The 17500-nt window shown below is 41.1% G+C and overlaps 1 protein-coding gene across 2 annotated transcripts in view; it reads left to right on the top strand.

The window, feature by feature from the left end:
• Positions 1 to 17500, top strand: part of myocd (myocardin) — a 199216-nt gene that overhangs the window by 70156 nt on the left and 111560 nt on the right. For both annotated transcript variants that reach the window (XM_081392105.1, XM_081392103.1), the window contains exon 2: positions 17447 to 17500. This exon is cut by the window's right edge and continues 44 nt beyond it. In XM_081392105.1, the coding sequence (XP_081248231.1) occupies positions 17466 to 17500 (35 nt within the window). In that variant the 5' untranslated portion in view covers positions 17447 to 17465. The remainder of the gene's footprint in view (positions 1 to 17446) is intronic.

The raw sequence follows: 17500 nt of genomic DNA, 5'->3' as shown, positions 1-17500 counted from the left end.
GTTGAGTCAAAGCAAAGGATCATTTAAAATAACAGAAAAGGTCAGGTTAAAGAAAAGTCTACATTCTTAAACTTAGAAATGTAAACTGTTTCACTCATTACAACTATAAAACGTGTTTGGTTTTTGCCAAGAGTCGCTTGTAACACAGAACGGTCTGTTTGAAATGTTAAGGGTTTGGCTCCTCGCGATACGACAGCGACTCAGAAGTGGAGGTCTGAAAATATGCACAGATTCATCAAAGCCAGCGCTGCGTTTGTAAATGCGACGGCAAGCACGAGTTGTGTGTGTGTTGTGTGTAGCTCAAACTCATCTCTGTTTGTTGAGATGGTTAACCTCTTAACTTTCAGCATGGGTTTACATAGCTAATCTCTCATAAGTCACTCCGAAACGCTGTATGCATCACCTGTCATCCGCAGCTTTTAAGGGCCTTCTAGACTAAACCACATTGGTCATAAAAAGGTAAAGTCACAAAAAAGTTTGCTCTGATGTTTAGCACATTCTGCTATTAATAACCTCAATAATCCGATGGTGAACATCTCAAAGTTCAATTGAAATCCAGGGCTAGTCAGTTCTGTGCTTGTGCTTCAGAGTATACCGTAATATATAAGGTGCATTATGGGTAAATAATGCACAGGGATACAATACATGACCAGCCGTGTGTTGCCGACTATATAGTGTAGGATGTATAAAATATACTCCTGAGCAGTGGCGTAGCAAGTCAATCTCGGGCCCATATGCAAAAAAAGATGTACGGGCCCCCCTAACCCCGCCCCCCAAGTACATCGAAGAGACATTTATAGACGTTCACTGTAGTGTATCAAGAAAATACCATACCAAACAATACCATAAAAAAACACTCTACCCAACAACTTTTCACAACCAGAACGGAACAAAAACAAGTATAAAACAACCAGCCAATGTCAGTAATAAACTACTGATCTTGGCACGGCGGCCCAAAATGTAAAAACATAAAACTGCTCACTCATTTTAGTTGCATTCTCCGGGCCTTTCTTTCGGCAAATTCATCCACGATGTCATTGGTGTTTAATTCACGGCTTTGTGCATTCTCGATGGAAAGAATTGCCAGTCCCAATAGTCTGTTTTGCAACATGGTGCTCCGCAAATCATTTTTTATTAGCTTCAGTTTTGAAAATGAGCGCTTGTCGCTAGTAACCTCTCACACTGTGTTTTCTTTTTTTTATTTGGGGTGGCCATGCGTCATGTACAATATGGAGGCGTAGTTCTACGGCAGCTGCAAAAAATAATAAACGCACACAAGAAATGACAGAGAAATTAGACACTACGGAGAAATAAGAAATTACTACACATGACATGCATACAAAATTATATTTATTGTGGCCACAAATTAAAAATGAATTCCCTGGTTTTAATTAAAAGGTCCCCATGGGCGGGCCCCCTATCGGCCTGGGCCCATTTGCACGGGCATACCCTGCATGCCCAGACGCTACGCCACTGCTCCTGAGCATATAAATGTGTGATATCATTATTATATTCATGCATTTTGCAGGTGTATACGATTATCCTATACGACCTACACTGCATTCAAGACGAACTCTTGATCAGTTCATTCACTCTCTGGGAATCAGAACCCCGACTGATGCATAGGGCATACGGTTAGAGATACAGGAATGTTATTGATGTGATTATTGTTATTAATAGGAGTAGTAGGAGCAGCAGCCGTAGTAGTGGTAATGTAGCTCTAGTTGTAGTAATAGCAGTCGTAATAATACTACTACCACTACTACTAGTACTAATAGTAGCAGTAGTTATAGTTGTACTAATAGCAGTCGTAGTGATAGTAGTTGTTATAGTAACAGTAGTAGCAGCAGCACTAGTTCTAGTATGAGTAATACTATAATATGAGTAATTACTACTACTACTAGTAGTAGTAGTATGTAACGGGGTTCAATATTATATTGCAAGGAAGGAAGAAGACAGGGGTCGGCGTGACTGAAACACTCACTTTTATTTAACAAAAGAAACAAATAAACAAAAAGGGCGCACGTAGCGCATTCACCGTGCCACGCACAGCAATAACAAAACGGGACAAATAACAATCACAGCTTCCACAAAACACAGCGTACAGGTGAGGTTCCAGTCCAACTCTCTCTCTCATCTCCTCCCGCATGCTGGCTTATATCCGGTCTCTCCACACCAATCACTGCAATCAGACACAGGTGTTCATCATTTTGCACTTGACCTACTTACTCACCGATCGGCCCCCTCCTTTCTCTCCTGCTACAGACTTCGCAAAACCACGCCCCCCTCGCCACATACCCCCACCGCCCGACTCAGGCCGGGGAGCCATCCGGCCTGCAGCCTCCCCCCCCCTCCTCCTGGAGAGGAAGTCAGCCACAACCATCTGTACACCCGGCCTGTGGATCACCTTGAACTTAAAAGGCTGTAAAGCGAGATACCAACGAGTGATCCGCGCGTTGGTATCCTTCATGCGGTGGAGCCACTGCAGGGGAGCGTGGTCCGAACAGAGGGTGAACTCCCGTCCCAAGAGGTAATAGCGGAGGGTGAGAACGGCCCATCTGATGGCCAAACACTCCTTCTCTATGGTGCTGTACACCGTCTCTCTCTTAGAGAGCTTCCGACTGATGTACAGCACCGGCCGCTCCTCACCCTCTACCTCCTGGGACAGGACCGCGCCCATCCCCCTGTCCGACGCGTCGGTCTGTAGGATGAAAGGGAGAGAAAAGTCAGGGGCATGTAAGAGCGGTCCGCCACATAAAGCAGCCTTTATCTGGGTAAAAGCCCGCTGACACTGCTCCGTCCATTGGACCGTATCTGGTACCTCCTTTTTAGTTAGATCAGTCAGTGGGCTGGCGAGGTCCGAATAATTAGGCACAAACCTTCTGTAATAACCCGCCAGCCCCAGGAACTGTCTAACCTCCTTTTTGGTCTTGGGTCTCGGACAAGTCGCAACCGCTGCTGTCTTATCAATTTGGGGACGCACTTGTCCATGACCCAAGTGGAAGCCCAGATATCTTACTTCCACCCGCCCAATTGCACACTTCTTCGGGTTGGCCGTGAGCCCAGCTCGTCTCAGCGTCTTCAGGACAGCCCGCACCTGCTGCATATGACGCTGCCAGTCACCACTATAGATGATGATATCATCCAAGTAGGCAGCGGCATATGCAGCGTGCGGTCGGAGAATCCTGTCCATCAGACGCTGAAACGTTGCCGGAGCCCCGAACAACCCGAAAGGAAGAGTGACAAATTGGTGTAACCCAAACGGCGTGGTGAAAGCTGTTTTTTCTTTGGATAATGGAGATAAGGGGATCTGCCAATATCCCTTGGTTAAGTCCAATGTCGAATAAAATCGAGCAGTACCCAGCCGATCAAGCAATTCGTCAACCCTTGGCATTGGATAAGCGTCGAACTTCGACACAGCATTCACCTTCCTGTAATCTACACAGAACCGGATCGAGCCGTCCGTTTTAGGAACTAAAACTATCGGGCTCGCCCAGTCACTGTTAGATTCTTCTATTACTCCCAACTCCAGCATCGCCTCTAATTCGCTTTGCACAACTTTCTTTTTGTGCTCTGGCAGTCGATACGGCCGGCTGCGAATCACCACGCCCGGCTCTGTCTCAACGTGGTGTTGAATGAGGTCCGTCCGACCAGGCAGGGGCGAGAACACATCAGCAAAATCTGCTTGTAAATTATGCACATCAGTGAGCTGGGATGGCGAGAGGTGGTCTCCCCCAGCGGCCAGGGCGAGAGATTTCGTTTTGACATTCGCCTCTGGACCGAGATCCTCCTCTCCACTCACTACCATCGCCAGCATCACTGATTCCACCTCAGACCATTTTTTAAGCAGGTTGAGGTGGTAAATTTGATGTGCCCCGCCCCTATCTGTTCGTATTACCTCATAGTTAAGATCCCCAATTCGCCGTGTAACCTCAAAAGGTCCTTGCCACTTTGCGAGTAATTTTGAGCTAGAGGTAGGAAGTAATACAAGCACTTTCTCTCCCGGTGTGAATTGACGCAGTCTAGCCCCCCTGTTGTACAGCCGACTTTGCTTGTCCTGAGCCTGTAACAAATTCTCCTGTGACAGCCGCCCCAAAGTGTGGAGTTTTGTTCTCAGGTCCAGGACATACTGAATTTCATTTTTACTAGCTGAAGGTCCGTCCTCCCAAGTTTCCCTAAGGACATCTAACACCCCGCGGGGCTGACGCCCATAGAGAAGCTCGAAGGGGGAAAACCCCGTGGAGGCTTGCGGGACCTCCCGTACAGCGAACAAGAGGGGTTCTAACCACCGATCCCAATTTTTGGCGTCTTCTTGTACGAACTTTCGAATCATGGATTTCAAAGTGCGGTTAAATCGTTCGACCAGCCCGTCTGTTTGTGGGTGATAGACACTGGTCCGGATCGATTTAATGCCCAATAATCCGTAAAGTTCGCGTATCGTTCGTGACATAAACGCCGTGCCTTGATCGGTGAGAATCTCTTTCGGGATTCCCACCCGGGAGATTAGCTGAAACAGAGCGCTCGCCACACTATTTGCGGAAATATTGCGAAGCGGAACTGCTTCAGGATATCGCGTTGCGTAGTCCACCAGGACTAAAGCAAAGCGATGTCCCCGTGCTGACCGTTCTAATGGCCCGATGAGGTCCATACCAATTCGTTCGAAGGGGACCTGCATCAACGGAATAGGGCACAATGGTGCTTTTGGGGTGGCCGGTGGATTCACCAACTGACATTCACGACAAGACGCACACCACTTGCGTACATTCTCGTGAATGCCCGGCCAAAAGAATCGGGCCATGAGACGGTTTAGTGTCCCGGGTTTCGGCACCAGTGTAACGGGGTTCAATATTATATTGCAAGGAAGGAAGAAGACAGGGGTCGGCGTGACTGAAACACTCACTTTTATTTAACAAAAGAAACAAATAAACAAAAAGGGCGCACGTAGCGCATTCACCGTGCCACGCACAGCAATAACAAAACGGGACAAATAACAATCACAGCTTCCACAAAACACAGCGTACAGGTGAGGTTCCAGTCCAACTCTCTCTCTCATCTCCTCCCGCATGCTGGCTTATATCCGGTCTCTCCACACCAATCACTGCAATCAGACACAGGTGTTCATCATTTTGCACTTGACCTACTTACTCACCGATCGGCCCCCTCCTTTCTCTCCTGCTACAGACTTCGCAAAACCACGCCCCCCTCGCCACATAGTAGTAGTAGTAGTAGTAGTAGTAGTAGTAGTAGTAGCAATAGTTCTAGTAATAGTTCTAGTAGTAGTAGTAGCAATAGTTCTAGTAATAGTTCTAATAGTAGTAGTAGTAGTAGTAGTAGTAGTAGTAGTAGTAGTAGTAGTAGTAGCAATAGTTCTAGTAATAGTTCTAGTAGTAGTAGTAGCAATAGTTCTAGTAATAGTTCTAATAGTAGTAGTAGTAGTAGTAGTAGTAGTAGTAGTAGTAGTAGTAGCAATAGTTCTAGTAATAGTTCTAGTAGTAGTAGTAGTAGTAGCAATAGTTCTAGTAATAGTTCTAAAAGTAGTAGTAGTAGTAGTAGTAGTAGTAGTAGTAGTAGCAATAGTTCTAGTAATAGTTATAGTAGTAGTAGTAGTAGTAGCAATAGTTCTAGTAATAGTTCTAGTAGTAGTAGTAGTAGCAATAGTTCTAGTAATAGTTCTAATAGTAATAGTAGTAGTAGTAGTAGTAGCAATAGTTCTAGTAATAGTTCTAGTTGTAGTAGTAGCAATAGTGGGGCGGCAGAGGCTCAGTGGTTCATGTAGGTTGTCTACAAACCGGAAGGTTGGTGGTTCAAAATGTCGAGGTGTCCATGAGCAAGACTCCTAACCCCAGCTGCTCCCGACGAGCTGGATGGCGCCTTGCATGGCTGACACCGCCGTCTGTGTAAGGGTTAGTAGTAGGTGTAATAGTAGTAGCTGTGGTTCTAATAGTACTAATTGTAAAAGTAGCAGTTGTACTAATAGCAGTCATAGTGATACTACTAATACTACTAGTTGTAGTAGCAGTAATAGTAGCAGTAGTTCTAGTAATACTAGTAGTAATAATAGTTGTAGTAATAGTAGAAGTAGCAGTAGTTATAGTAGCACTAGTAGTAGCAGTACCTATTAATAGTAGCAGCAGTTATATTTGTACTAATAGCAGTCGTAGTGATAGTTGTAGTAGCACCAATACTACTACTACTACTACTACTAGTAGTAGTAATAGAAGTAGTAGCAGCAATAGTTCTGGTAGTAGCAGTAGTTCTGGTAGTAGTAGTAGTAGTAGTAGTAGTAGTACTAGCAGTAATAATAGTAATACTAGCAGGAGTTCTGGTTGTTCTATTAGTAGTAATTGTACTAGTAGAAGCTGTGGTTCTAGTAGTACTAATAGTAAAAGTAGCAGTTGTACTAATAGCAGTCATGTTGATACTACTAATACTACTAGTTGTAGTAGAAGTAATAGTAACAGTAGTTCTAGTACTAGTATTAGTAGCATTAGTACTAGTTGTGGTGTTAAGAGTAGTTATAGTTATTATACTACTATAGTTGTAGTTGTAGTGATACTACTAATACTGCTAGTAGTAGTAGTATATACACAATGGGGTCCAATACTGAAAAAAAAATCCCTTTAAATCTGGAAGTAAATATAAAGTTATAGTAGTTAGTTCATATTCTGTATTATTTCAAGGTCACTAATCAAATAAATGTGTGTGTGATTGATCATATGACGACCAGATGTTGTTCCTGAAGCTCATACGCTAGATCAAGGCGCTTGCGACACCAAGGTCACGGGTTCGATTCCCAAGGAATGCATGAACCGTTCAAATGTGTGTCTTGAATGCAATGTAAGTTGCGTTGGATGAAAGCGTGTGCCAAACACATAAAGTAGATGTTCAGCTGATGATCTCAGGTCCTGCTGGAGAACATGGAAAAGGTCAGTGTAGATGTAGATGTTCTTCATGATCTGTTTATTAGGTATGATGGAGACGTGGACATCTTTTACAGCATGGCTCGCTCTGTCACCGCTGTAGTTCTCTTAGCAAACACTTGTGTGATTTTTCCGTTGAGAAGCCTGAGGTCACAGCCGAGCTGAAGCCAGACGGGCTTTCCTATAAACAAGAGCACAGAGAGTATTTACACAGGCCATGGTACCTGACGCCATAACACTCCTGACGTTCTGTTTAGCAGCACATGTTGCCATAAGTCACTTTGCAGAATTAAGTAAATATTTTCAATATACCCATGCCATTGTTTATTATAGAATGGCAAAAGCTCTAAATCCTGCCAAATCTTCTGTTAGAAAGTAATTCAACAACTTGTATGACACCTTTTTGCTTTCGCTGTGTGTGTTTACTTTAGGATAAACTCTGTAAACATGGCTCTTTGCTAACAGATCAACAGATTTCAGATTCACACTATACCTCTGATCAGTCCGTCATTAAACACGCCGTTCCTCAGAAGCGCAGGTTTACATTCCTGTTAAATATATAACCTGTCATAAGACTCACTGTGGCACTTTTTATTGTTTCCTCGCTCATTTGTCGTATGGATTTTGCTGGTGCATATTTAGCCACAAACATCATTACTATTTTTATTCTAATTCCCTCCTTTTTTGTCTTTTTTCGTGGAAGGCTGCAGACAGAGAAATAACTCAAAAAGACGTGTGTTGTATTAGAATGCTCAATACCTCAAGAAATATTTGTAAATTGCATCAGCAATGGTGTCAAAGAAATAAATTCTTCATAAATCCTTGCTAATATGTGTAGAATTACGTTTTCAGATGAACAATGAAGTGTTATTATATTTATATGAATGCTTATTACGTCCGCTAGGGGTAAGACGCAATAAATGAAAGAAGGTACGACAGGCTTCCAGCAGGCCGTCACATCAAGAGAACCGAATGGCGAATACCAAAGAAGGCGAATACAAGAAATTATAATATAATGTGAATTACAAAAGTAAATAACAATAAACAGTTAGGATTCGTTAGAAGGACCCATGGCCCAAACGAAAAATGATATAACAAAAAAGTAGAATTCATTAACTGAAGTGAGTGGTATTCTCGTCAGAGAGACCCAAGGCCCAAAATAACAAACAAAACCCAATCTAACGAAATTAAACAGCAACGTAATTAACCTAACACACAGAAAAGAAAATCAACTACAATAAAGCTTAACTAACTACGCTCATCAAAAATAAGTTGTTTTTCTAGGGTGGGATTGTGTGTGTGTGTGTGTGTGTGTGTGTGTGTGTGTGTGTGTGTGTGTGTGTGTGTGTGTGCGCGCGTGTGTATGTGTGTGTTGTAGCAGTGTTTGACATATTTTGTGTATTTCATGTTGGTTTGATTTTATTGACTGGAATTGCTCAAATTAAGAATGTATTCAAAAAAAGTATTATATATATTTTTATTTTACAGTATATACTCATAATGGTTAAACAAGTATAATAAAGTAAATAATAATAAAGCAGTGCAGTTGAGTAGATTAGACATTGACAGCCATTATTGGGTCTTTATATAATAAATAGAGTAAAATCATCAGTGTGTTAATTCTCTCTCAGACTCATCTCTGGAAGTCCTGGAGTTTCCCCAACACAAATAAAGCAAGCAATGAAAGCCTCCCATAAATCTGGCAGATGCTCAACTCGACTGGTGGTCAGTTTTAGATGAAGGGGAGAAGAGAAGGAAAGGGGGACGTGATTAAAAAAGACAGGAGAAAAGAAAACACACCACACAAAACTGCCGACAAATGAGTTCATTCATGAGAGGAGCTGCGTTTTACTCTTTTCCTAATAGGAGTTATGTCAGAAAACTATATTTCAATATTTATAGGGACAATGTTAGCCTCATCAAAATATCTGAACCAGTAGGTGCGTTTCCATTACAGATTTGCGCAAAACTTTTGTGATTTTTTCTAAATGTCGACAAAAAACTATTGCGAATTGACGGCGTTTCCATTAACCGATATTATGCGACTAAAACTTCATTTTTTCCTCTCACGATAATTAAAATCATACCAAAAACCATGGCAACGGACATTGGTAGGTTTCCCATACCCCAGCCACTGCACTGGCCATTAATATTAATCAAAGGAGATGTGTGTGTGTTTCCAAGCATTAATGGTAAGGAATGACCCTTATTATACTGTGAGCGGCTCATATGAGGAGTTTCTGGGTGTTTCTTCCTCAGATCTGCTTTGAGGTCTTGATTGTGGCATTTATTTGAGGTTTAGAATCCATTATTCCTCTAATTCTTTTGTCTTATATGAATTTAATAAAGAACTCTGTCTCGTATTCTGTCCAAACACACCGCGCCATCTACATCAGGTGACTGTAAATGCGCAAAAACTGTTTCCATTGCAGTTTTGCAAAATATTTCTTTTTCGAATTGCCTGAAAAAAAAACTCAGGCGAGCGGAAAAACTTTTTTGCGATATATGGGAGTTTTTGCGAAATTGACGCGTTTTCATTAAGCATATTTTCAAATCGCAATTTTAGTTTGCGCAATTTGAAGGGTAATGGAAACGCGGCTAATTTCACCTTCGTTATTAAAGGGTTTTTGACAGTATATGGACAGAAGAATTGGGACAGCTGACCATTAAACCAACAGGGACTTTAATAACATCACATTCATGAACAGAAACTCACTCCACGAGGCTCGCACAGTTTCTGTGCTGGAAGTTCAGATCTCTTCAGCGGAGCGCTGGGGACTTTTACACACTCGTACGCCTCAGCACTTACATGATCTTCACAGACTTTACATGATCTTCTGCTTGAGCTTCTGCTCTTCCCGACACTTTTGTCCATATATATATGTAAGAGATGCACCGATGTATCAGCCAATAATCGGTATCGGCCGTGTAAGCTATTATGTTCACTATCAGCCATCAGACGATTGTTTAAAAACAGCTGATGATCAGGGCCGATTATATCCTGTCAATCAAAAGGATGCAGAAAAACGTGTCCGACTGCTATTCATACTGTATGTGAAGAAAATCTTGTGTGCTGAATTAAGGGCAAGTTAACGTGTCATGATTCCTGTCCTGTGTTTCCCTTGTCTGGTGTGCACTTTTGTTATTTCCTGTTCTGTGCCATGCTTTGTAGTCCTTTGTAGTCTTTCTTGTTTATTAGTCTCCCCAGGTGTTTCTTATTAACCACGCCCCCTTGTTACTTAGTTAAGCTTGTTTGTCTCTGTGTATTTATAGCCCTTGTGTTTCACTGGTTACCTTGTCAGTTGTTGTACATGTATGGGTGCTTCTAGTTTGGTCCTTCTCGTTTGGTCCTTCTCGTGGTTTTGTTTCTTTGTCCTTCGTGTTCTTTATTATTTGTACTACGTGTTTCTTCATTAAAACCCTGCTAATAGATCCTCGCTTCCGCATGCTTTCTCCGGCACACAACAGTGGCAATAAGGCTTTAACAGTTTAACAATAGTGACGTTAATGTAGGCTTTATTTGACCCTATGAATCAAGCCAGGGTTGCCAGATCTACGGTTTTTCTCTACATTAAACATTTTTTGTAGCACCTCTTATCCAATTATCGCAAAGAGCTTTGTGCTCTGTTACTTCTGATAAGACAAAGTCTCAGCTTTCAAATTCTGTACATTTGACCACGAAAATTCAAACAATAAATGGCGTTTTGAGGCTCTTAAACGTGACGTGACAGATCGCTGTAGCATCTCAGTTCAAGCAGAGTCTTTTCTTACACTTTAATACAAAAGCGTCGTCGGGAAAACTCAATTCGCGTACCTACCCCGAACTGATAAAATAAAATAAAATTCTGTGTCAAAAATTATAAGGAAACACCAGTACTTTGTTTAGGCTTGGTCTGTAGGGAATTACAAATCTGCGCACATATATTCAAACGCACATAACTATAGAACCAATTCTTAATGCGCATGTGAACGCCATCAGCGTTTCTCACAGGTTCGCGTTTAAAGTCTGTGTAGAGAGAATGGTGTCGTCTTAGCGGCCCCTAATTTAATAACAAATGATCCTTGCGACGGAAGCGAATCAATCAAAACTAACTTTAGCTGGAAAATAACTTTAAGAACCGCTATAAAGCCAAAACAATCTTACCTTAAATTATACGTTTATCTCTGTAAAGCTGCTTTGAAACAATCTACATTGATAAAAGCGTTATATAAATGAAGATGACTTGACTTGACAAATTATATCTAGAAAAACATGAATGAACATCAGAAGGTATGTTGAAAGATACTGTACAATTTACCAAAATCTGTCTCATGACTCATGTAATAATCACTCAATCTGTGTTTCAACCATGGAAGGACGTCAATAAAACAGCTTGTGAACAATATGGGCCCTATTTTAACGATCTGAAACGCAAGTATCAAATGCGAAACGCAAGTTGGCGGGTCTCGCAAATCTAAAATGTGTTGGTCTGAAGTCGCTTCATTACTCATAGGTGTGGTTTGGGCGTAACGTGAAATAAACCAATCAGAGCGACATCTCACGTTCCCTTTAAGAGCAGGCGCGCTTGTTCCATGGCGGATTGCTATTATAACGGCGGATTTGCCAGGAGCGGTTCACAGCCGAGGAGACCGGCGTTCTCGTCAGGGCCGTAAAACACAGAGAAGTGACATTGGGGACGGAGAAACACACCCAGATTAGCTTCGGTTAAACAGGCGTATGATAATTTGGGTAAATGTGTAAGCTAGATTTATGCCTATTCTTTCACATCTTCATGGACACAACAATGATTTCCCTCGTGTGGAATATTTTTCCTTTTAATTATGTATGATTTGCAAAAATGAGAACTGATGCATCTGTGTAGATGAGATAAGCAAAGTGTGTGTGTGTTGTGCTCACGCTACATTATGGCCAAGCATGCGCCCTTAAAATAGCATCTGAATAACATGCGCAACGCGCCACTGACTTTAGACGAGGTTTCTCCTGGTCTGTGGAGGAATTGTTTTCTGAAACTGCAAAATAGCACCAGGGAACGTTTGTACCGGGACACGCCTCCTCTTTTCCTTGAACCGCCCCCGGGAGCGCAAGTTCATTCCCTAATTTACCGAAGTGCGTCTGTGGAGGGAAAAGTCTGCTGTGTGTCGGGTGAAAAATATGAATGATACATGCGTCGGTGTACAAAGTCAATTGCGCTGGGTGTGAGATATGGCTCTACAAGTTAATGTTGAGTTTACCTCAGGAGAGTTAACCAGTGTTCACAGTTCGTTAGATAGCTATAAAAACACTAGAGATGAGCTTATTTACTGTTAATTATGTTTGAATACATTTGCCATGAAGAAGTGTTTATGAAAACGACCTTATGTGGAACTGGAGTTGTATACAAACATTTCAGCTTTTTTTTGAGAGTAAATATTATTTCTGGAAATAAATAGCAGTTGAATACAATAGCTCTGCTGTTAATTTTAACCTCTAATATTATAGTGCACCAAATGAGAGGCTTCCTGAATAGATTGCAGAATTATTTGGGAGAGATTTTTTTTCCTTAAGAATCGACTGATATCATTCTGAATTATCAGCTATCGGTGGAGAAATTTAGTATAGAGAGCCTAAGTCCCTCCCCTTCCGGTAGACCACCATGGGACCTTACTTCGGAAAAATATTGTATGGTAGTCAATGGCGCGAGACAACAAATATTTTGATCTCGTTTGAATTGTGCCCTGAATTACACATATGATGTTTATCAATTTAAAAGATACATTTTAAAGTCAAGAAAGTCGCAGTTTGATGTAAAACTGCTGAGGTATAAGACTGTGAATATACGTAATTACAGAGACTACAAACCCAAAAGGCGCACATGTGACGTCATACCTTTTCTCTCAATGAATGAAGCTAACTTTACTGAAGCTAACTTCTGACATTTTTTCTATAGTCTTACCTTATAATCGTAACGTTACGCCGTCATGCCTGAATGTTTTGTACCAGACTGCACACATACGAGCAACGGATCTTGTGACGTACATAGTGCGAGACGAGAGATGTAGTTCATTGAGCGATTTTCACATAAAACTAAATGTTACTCTTCTGTTTTATGACAAACTGCGACTTTCTTGACTTTCATAATTATCTTTTAAATTGACAAACATCATATGTGTAATTCAGGGCACAGATCAGACGGAATAAAAAGATAAGTTGTCTCTCGCCATTGACTTCCATACATATTTTTTCCGAAGTAAGGTCCCATGAGCCGGAAGCGGAGGGGCGGGACTTAGGCTCTCTATTGGTGCATCTCTGATATATATATATATATATATATATATATATATATATATATATATATATATATATATATACAGTGAGGAAAATAAGTATTTGAACACCCTGCTATTTTGCAAGTTCTCCCACTTAGAAATCATGGAGGGGTCTGAAACTGTCATCGTAGGTGCATGTCCACTGTGAGAGACATAATCTAAAAAAAAAAAATCCAGAAATCACAATGTATGATTTTTTAACTATTTATTTGTATGATACAGCAGCAAATAAGTATTTGAACACCTGAGAAAATCAATGTTAATATTTGGTACAGTAGCCTTTGTTTGCAATTACAGAGGTCAAACGTTTCCTGTAGTTTTTCACCAGGTTTGCACTGCAGGAGGGATTTTGGCCCACTCCTCCATACAGATCTTCTCTAGATCAGTCAGGTTTCTGGGCTGTCGCTGAGAAACACGGAGTTTGAGCTCCCTCCAAAGATTCTCTATTGGGTTTAGGTCTGGAGACTGGCTAGGCCACGCCAGAACCAGAGCCACTCCTTGGTTATCCTGGCTGTGTGCTTCGGGTCATTGTCATGTTGGAAGACCCAGCCTCGACCCATCTTCAATGCTCTAACTGAGGGAAGGAGGTTGTTCCCCAAAATCTTGCAATACATGGCCCCGGTCATCCTCTCCTTAATACAGTGCAGTCGCCCTGTCCCATGTGCAGAAAAACACTCCTAAAGCATGATGCTACCACCCCCATGCTTCACAGTAGGGATGGTGTTCTTGGGATGGTACTCATCATTCTTCTTCCTCCAAACACGTTTAGTGGAATTATGACCAAAAAGTTCTATTTTGGTCTCATCTGACCACATGACTTTCTCCCATGACTCCTCTGGATCATCCAAATGGTCATTGGCAAACTTAAGACGGGCCTTGACATGTGCTGGTTTAAGCAGGGGAACCTTCCGTGCCATGCATGATTTCAAACCATGACGTCTTAGTGTATTACCAACAGTAACCTTGGAAACGGTGGTCCCAGCTCTTTTCAGGTCATTGACCAGCTCCTCCCGTGTAGTTCTGGGCTGATTTCTCACCTTTCTTAGGATCATTGAGACCCCACGAGGTGAGATCTTGCATGGAGCCCCAGTCCGAGGGAGATTGACAGTCATGTTTAGCTTCTTCCATTTTCTAACGATTGCTCCAACAGTGGACCTTTTTTCACCAAGCTGCTTGGCAATTTCCCCGTAGCCCTTTCCAGCCTTGTGGAGGTGTACAATTGTGTCTCTAGTGTCTTTGGACAGCTCTTTGGTCTTGGCCATGTTAGTAGTTGGCTTCTTACTGATTGTATGGGGTGGACAGGTGTCTTTATGCAGCTAACGACCTCAAACAGGTGCATCTAATTTAGGATAATAAATGGAGTGGAGGTGGACATTTTAAAGGCAGACTAACAGGTCTTTGAGGGTCAGAATTCTAGCTGATAGACAGATGTTCAAATACTTATTTGCAGCTGTATCATACAAATAAATAGTTAAAAAATCATATATTGTGATTTCTGGATTTTTTTTTAGATTATGTCTCTCACAGTGGACATGCACCTACGATGACAATTTCAGACCCCTCCATGATTTCTAAGTGGGAGAACTTGCAAAATAGCAGGGTGTTCAAATACTTATTTTATATTTATATATATGCAGTCAAACCAACAATTATTCAGACAGCATATATATTTTTTTATATATTTTCTTTTACTAGTGGGTGCAGGACACTATAGTTCTGGTTTGACTGTATATGGATATGGACAAGTGCAATTTATGCATCAAAATAACAAATTACTTCTCAAACTGCACACAATGCAAATGTAAAATAATTCATAATTCATAAAATAATGAGGAGAAATATGCCAACTATTGGTGTCCTATGATTTGCTTTGAATAAAAAGATTCCAAGTAACCAAAACAGAAGTTCAGTTTACTCCAGTCCTCGGACCAGTGCAGAGATGATCATGAGTTCTGTTACGATGGCCTTTAACTACGCTTAATACATTCATCAGCGCTCATCATCAGTGTGTGTGTCATGTTTTATTCTCGGTCTTCATCTCTAAACGCTATCTGGAGACGTATTGCATCGGGACTCTTGAAGGCTTGCCCATCAGTTAAGAGTCTTTCTTCAGTGTGTGTGGGACAAACGCCTCATCAACTCGTGTAATTCTATGGAAGTGCATTCTGATTTGCATTGAGCTTGCGTGTGTTTCCCAGTGTACAGTTATACAAGGTCAAAACACCCCCATCTGAAACATTCTTAACTTGTGAAACATATTGTCAAGTTAGCATGACTAACCAGTTTCATTTATAAAGCATAAACCTACGCCGTATGAATTTGACCATTATACTCCATTATTTCAGAGGTTGTATCAGTGCTGTGGCTCTTTGGCTTGTCAAATGTGCAATAAATTGTCCGTCGTGGTTTTGATAACAAGAGTATTTTTACAAGCCGTGACATTTTTAGGGAATTAATGTCCTTCAGACATCTTAGTGGTTTTGAAAACACAGCTTATTAAAGAAAACAGAGATGTATGTTTGGAGTGCCCTATGCGGTTTGTTTCTGTAGTTGGTGTGTAAAGAAGTCTTGGCTCGTGGAAAGGAAACCGAAGGCCTCGTTTTTCATAAGGACACATTGTGGAGGCACTCAGAGCTACCGAACACTCCACGTGTGTGTGTGTGTGTGTGTGTGTGTGTGTGTGTGTGTGTGTGTGTGTGTTTAAGATCCGCTCATTATGAGAATTTAAACGAGCTTATGCATCGTAAACTAAAAGTTAGGCTTCAGTCACTGCTGAATATCTTCTTGCTAAAACAGATTTCAAGGAAAGTCAATAGCAAACGGTCCTGTCTGGTTCAGAAACACATTCTCTGGCCTCAATTCAAGGCTAAAGTTGCTTCTTACACTTACACTTAAAATAAAGGTTCCAAAAGGGTGTGATGCTTCTGGTTCCCTTCAGAACACTCTAAAAAACCCTGGGTTAAAAATAACCCAATTTGGGTTGTTATTAACCCTAGGGCTGGGTAAATATAGGACAGAACACATGTTGGGTTAATTTTACCCAGCAAATTGGGTTGTTTTTTAACCCATAATACTTGGTTGATTAATTTTTACTATAGCTTTTATTATTATTATTTTACTTCATACATGAATATATGTGTACAGATTAACTTAAATCCTCAACTATTTTTCAGTGTACAGTTCTGAGAACATATTAAACTTTCTAAGCGTTTATATTCTGGATCTTTTTTTGAATAAAATCATAAGATTTTATGCAAGGCATCAGGCATTTCCATCACGCGAAAAGACCGACGCGACACTTGTTGAGGCGACTCACATCGCGCCGCTGTATGTTGCTTTGCATAAAATTAAACGATATACAGAACAATTATGAATTTATAGATAAAATTAAATGTACACAATCCTGTATTTTACTGAAGACACGCACCAATTTGATGGAGCTGCACTGCTCTCAAAGCCTGCGATCAATAACTCAACCCTGGGTTGTTACGTCTGACCCAGGATCTGGGTAATACAAAAACTACCCAAATACTGAAAAATAACCGAAAAATTGACCCAAAAGGCTCAACCCAGGATTTGGGTAGAAAAAAATAACCCAAGATTTAACTTCTGAGTGAACCTTTCAGTGTGCAGCTCTTAGAAGAACCATTCTCAATGCGAAGAACATTTTAATAATCTAAAGAACCCTTTAACACTATAAAGAACCTTTTGGTTCCATGGATGTTAAAGGTTCTTCAGAAAACCATCGATGACAATAAAGAACCTTTATTTTTATGAGTGAACACAATCAAAGATAGTCCAGTATACGAGGGGTAAACCAAAAATGAATATTTTCTCTTTATTTACTCATCCTCATGTTGTTCCAAACCTGTTTGACTTTTTTCCTTCCGTAGAACACAAATGCAGATCGTTCAAGCACACAATGAGAGTGAATGGTGACCAAAGCAACAACAAAAAAAAAAAACATGATAAAAGCCTCAAAACAAAATCATGATAAAAGCAACATAAATTAGTCAATACGACTCGTGCACTATTCATTTGGTCACCATTCACTTTCATGGTATGGAAAAGAGCAGCTTGAACATTCTTCTAAATCTCTCATTTTGTGTTCCACACAATAGCTTTGAAAGATGGTCATTTATGGGTCCGTTATGGTGACGTGAATGTGAAGCGACCCTCGCATGCTGAGTATAACTTGTGTTTGGTGTGTGTTTGTGCAGGACAGACGGGAACAGGGCGATGAATGCAGAGAAGACGCGTGACTCCAGCGTGAG

Source organism: Scardinius erythrophthalmus, assembly GCF_964197995.2.
Source record: "Scardinius erythrophthalmus genome assembly, chromosome: 18".
NCBI lineage: Eukaryota > Metazoa > Chordata > Actinopteri > Cypriniformes > Leuciscidae > Scardinius > Scardinius erythrophthalmus.
Note: the sequence above shows the minus strand (reverse complement) of the source record. Positions and strands in the feature narration are given on the sequence as shown.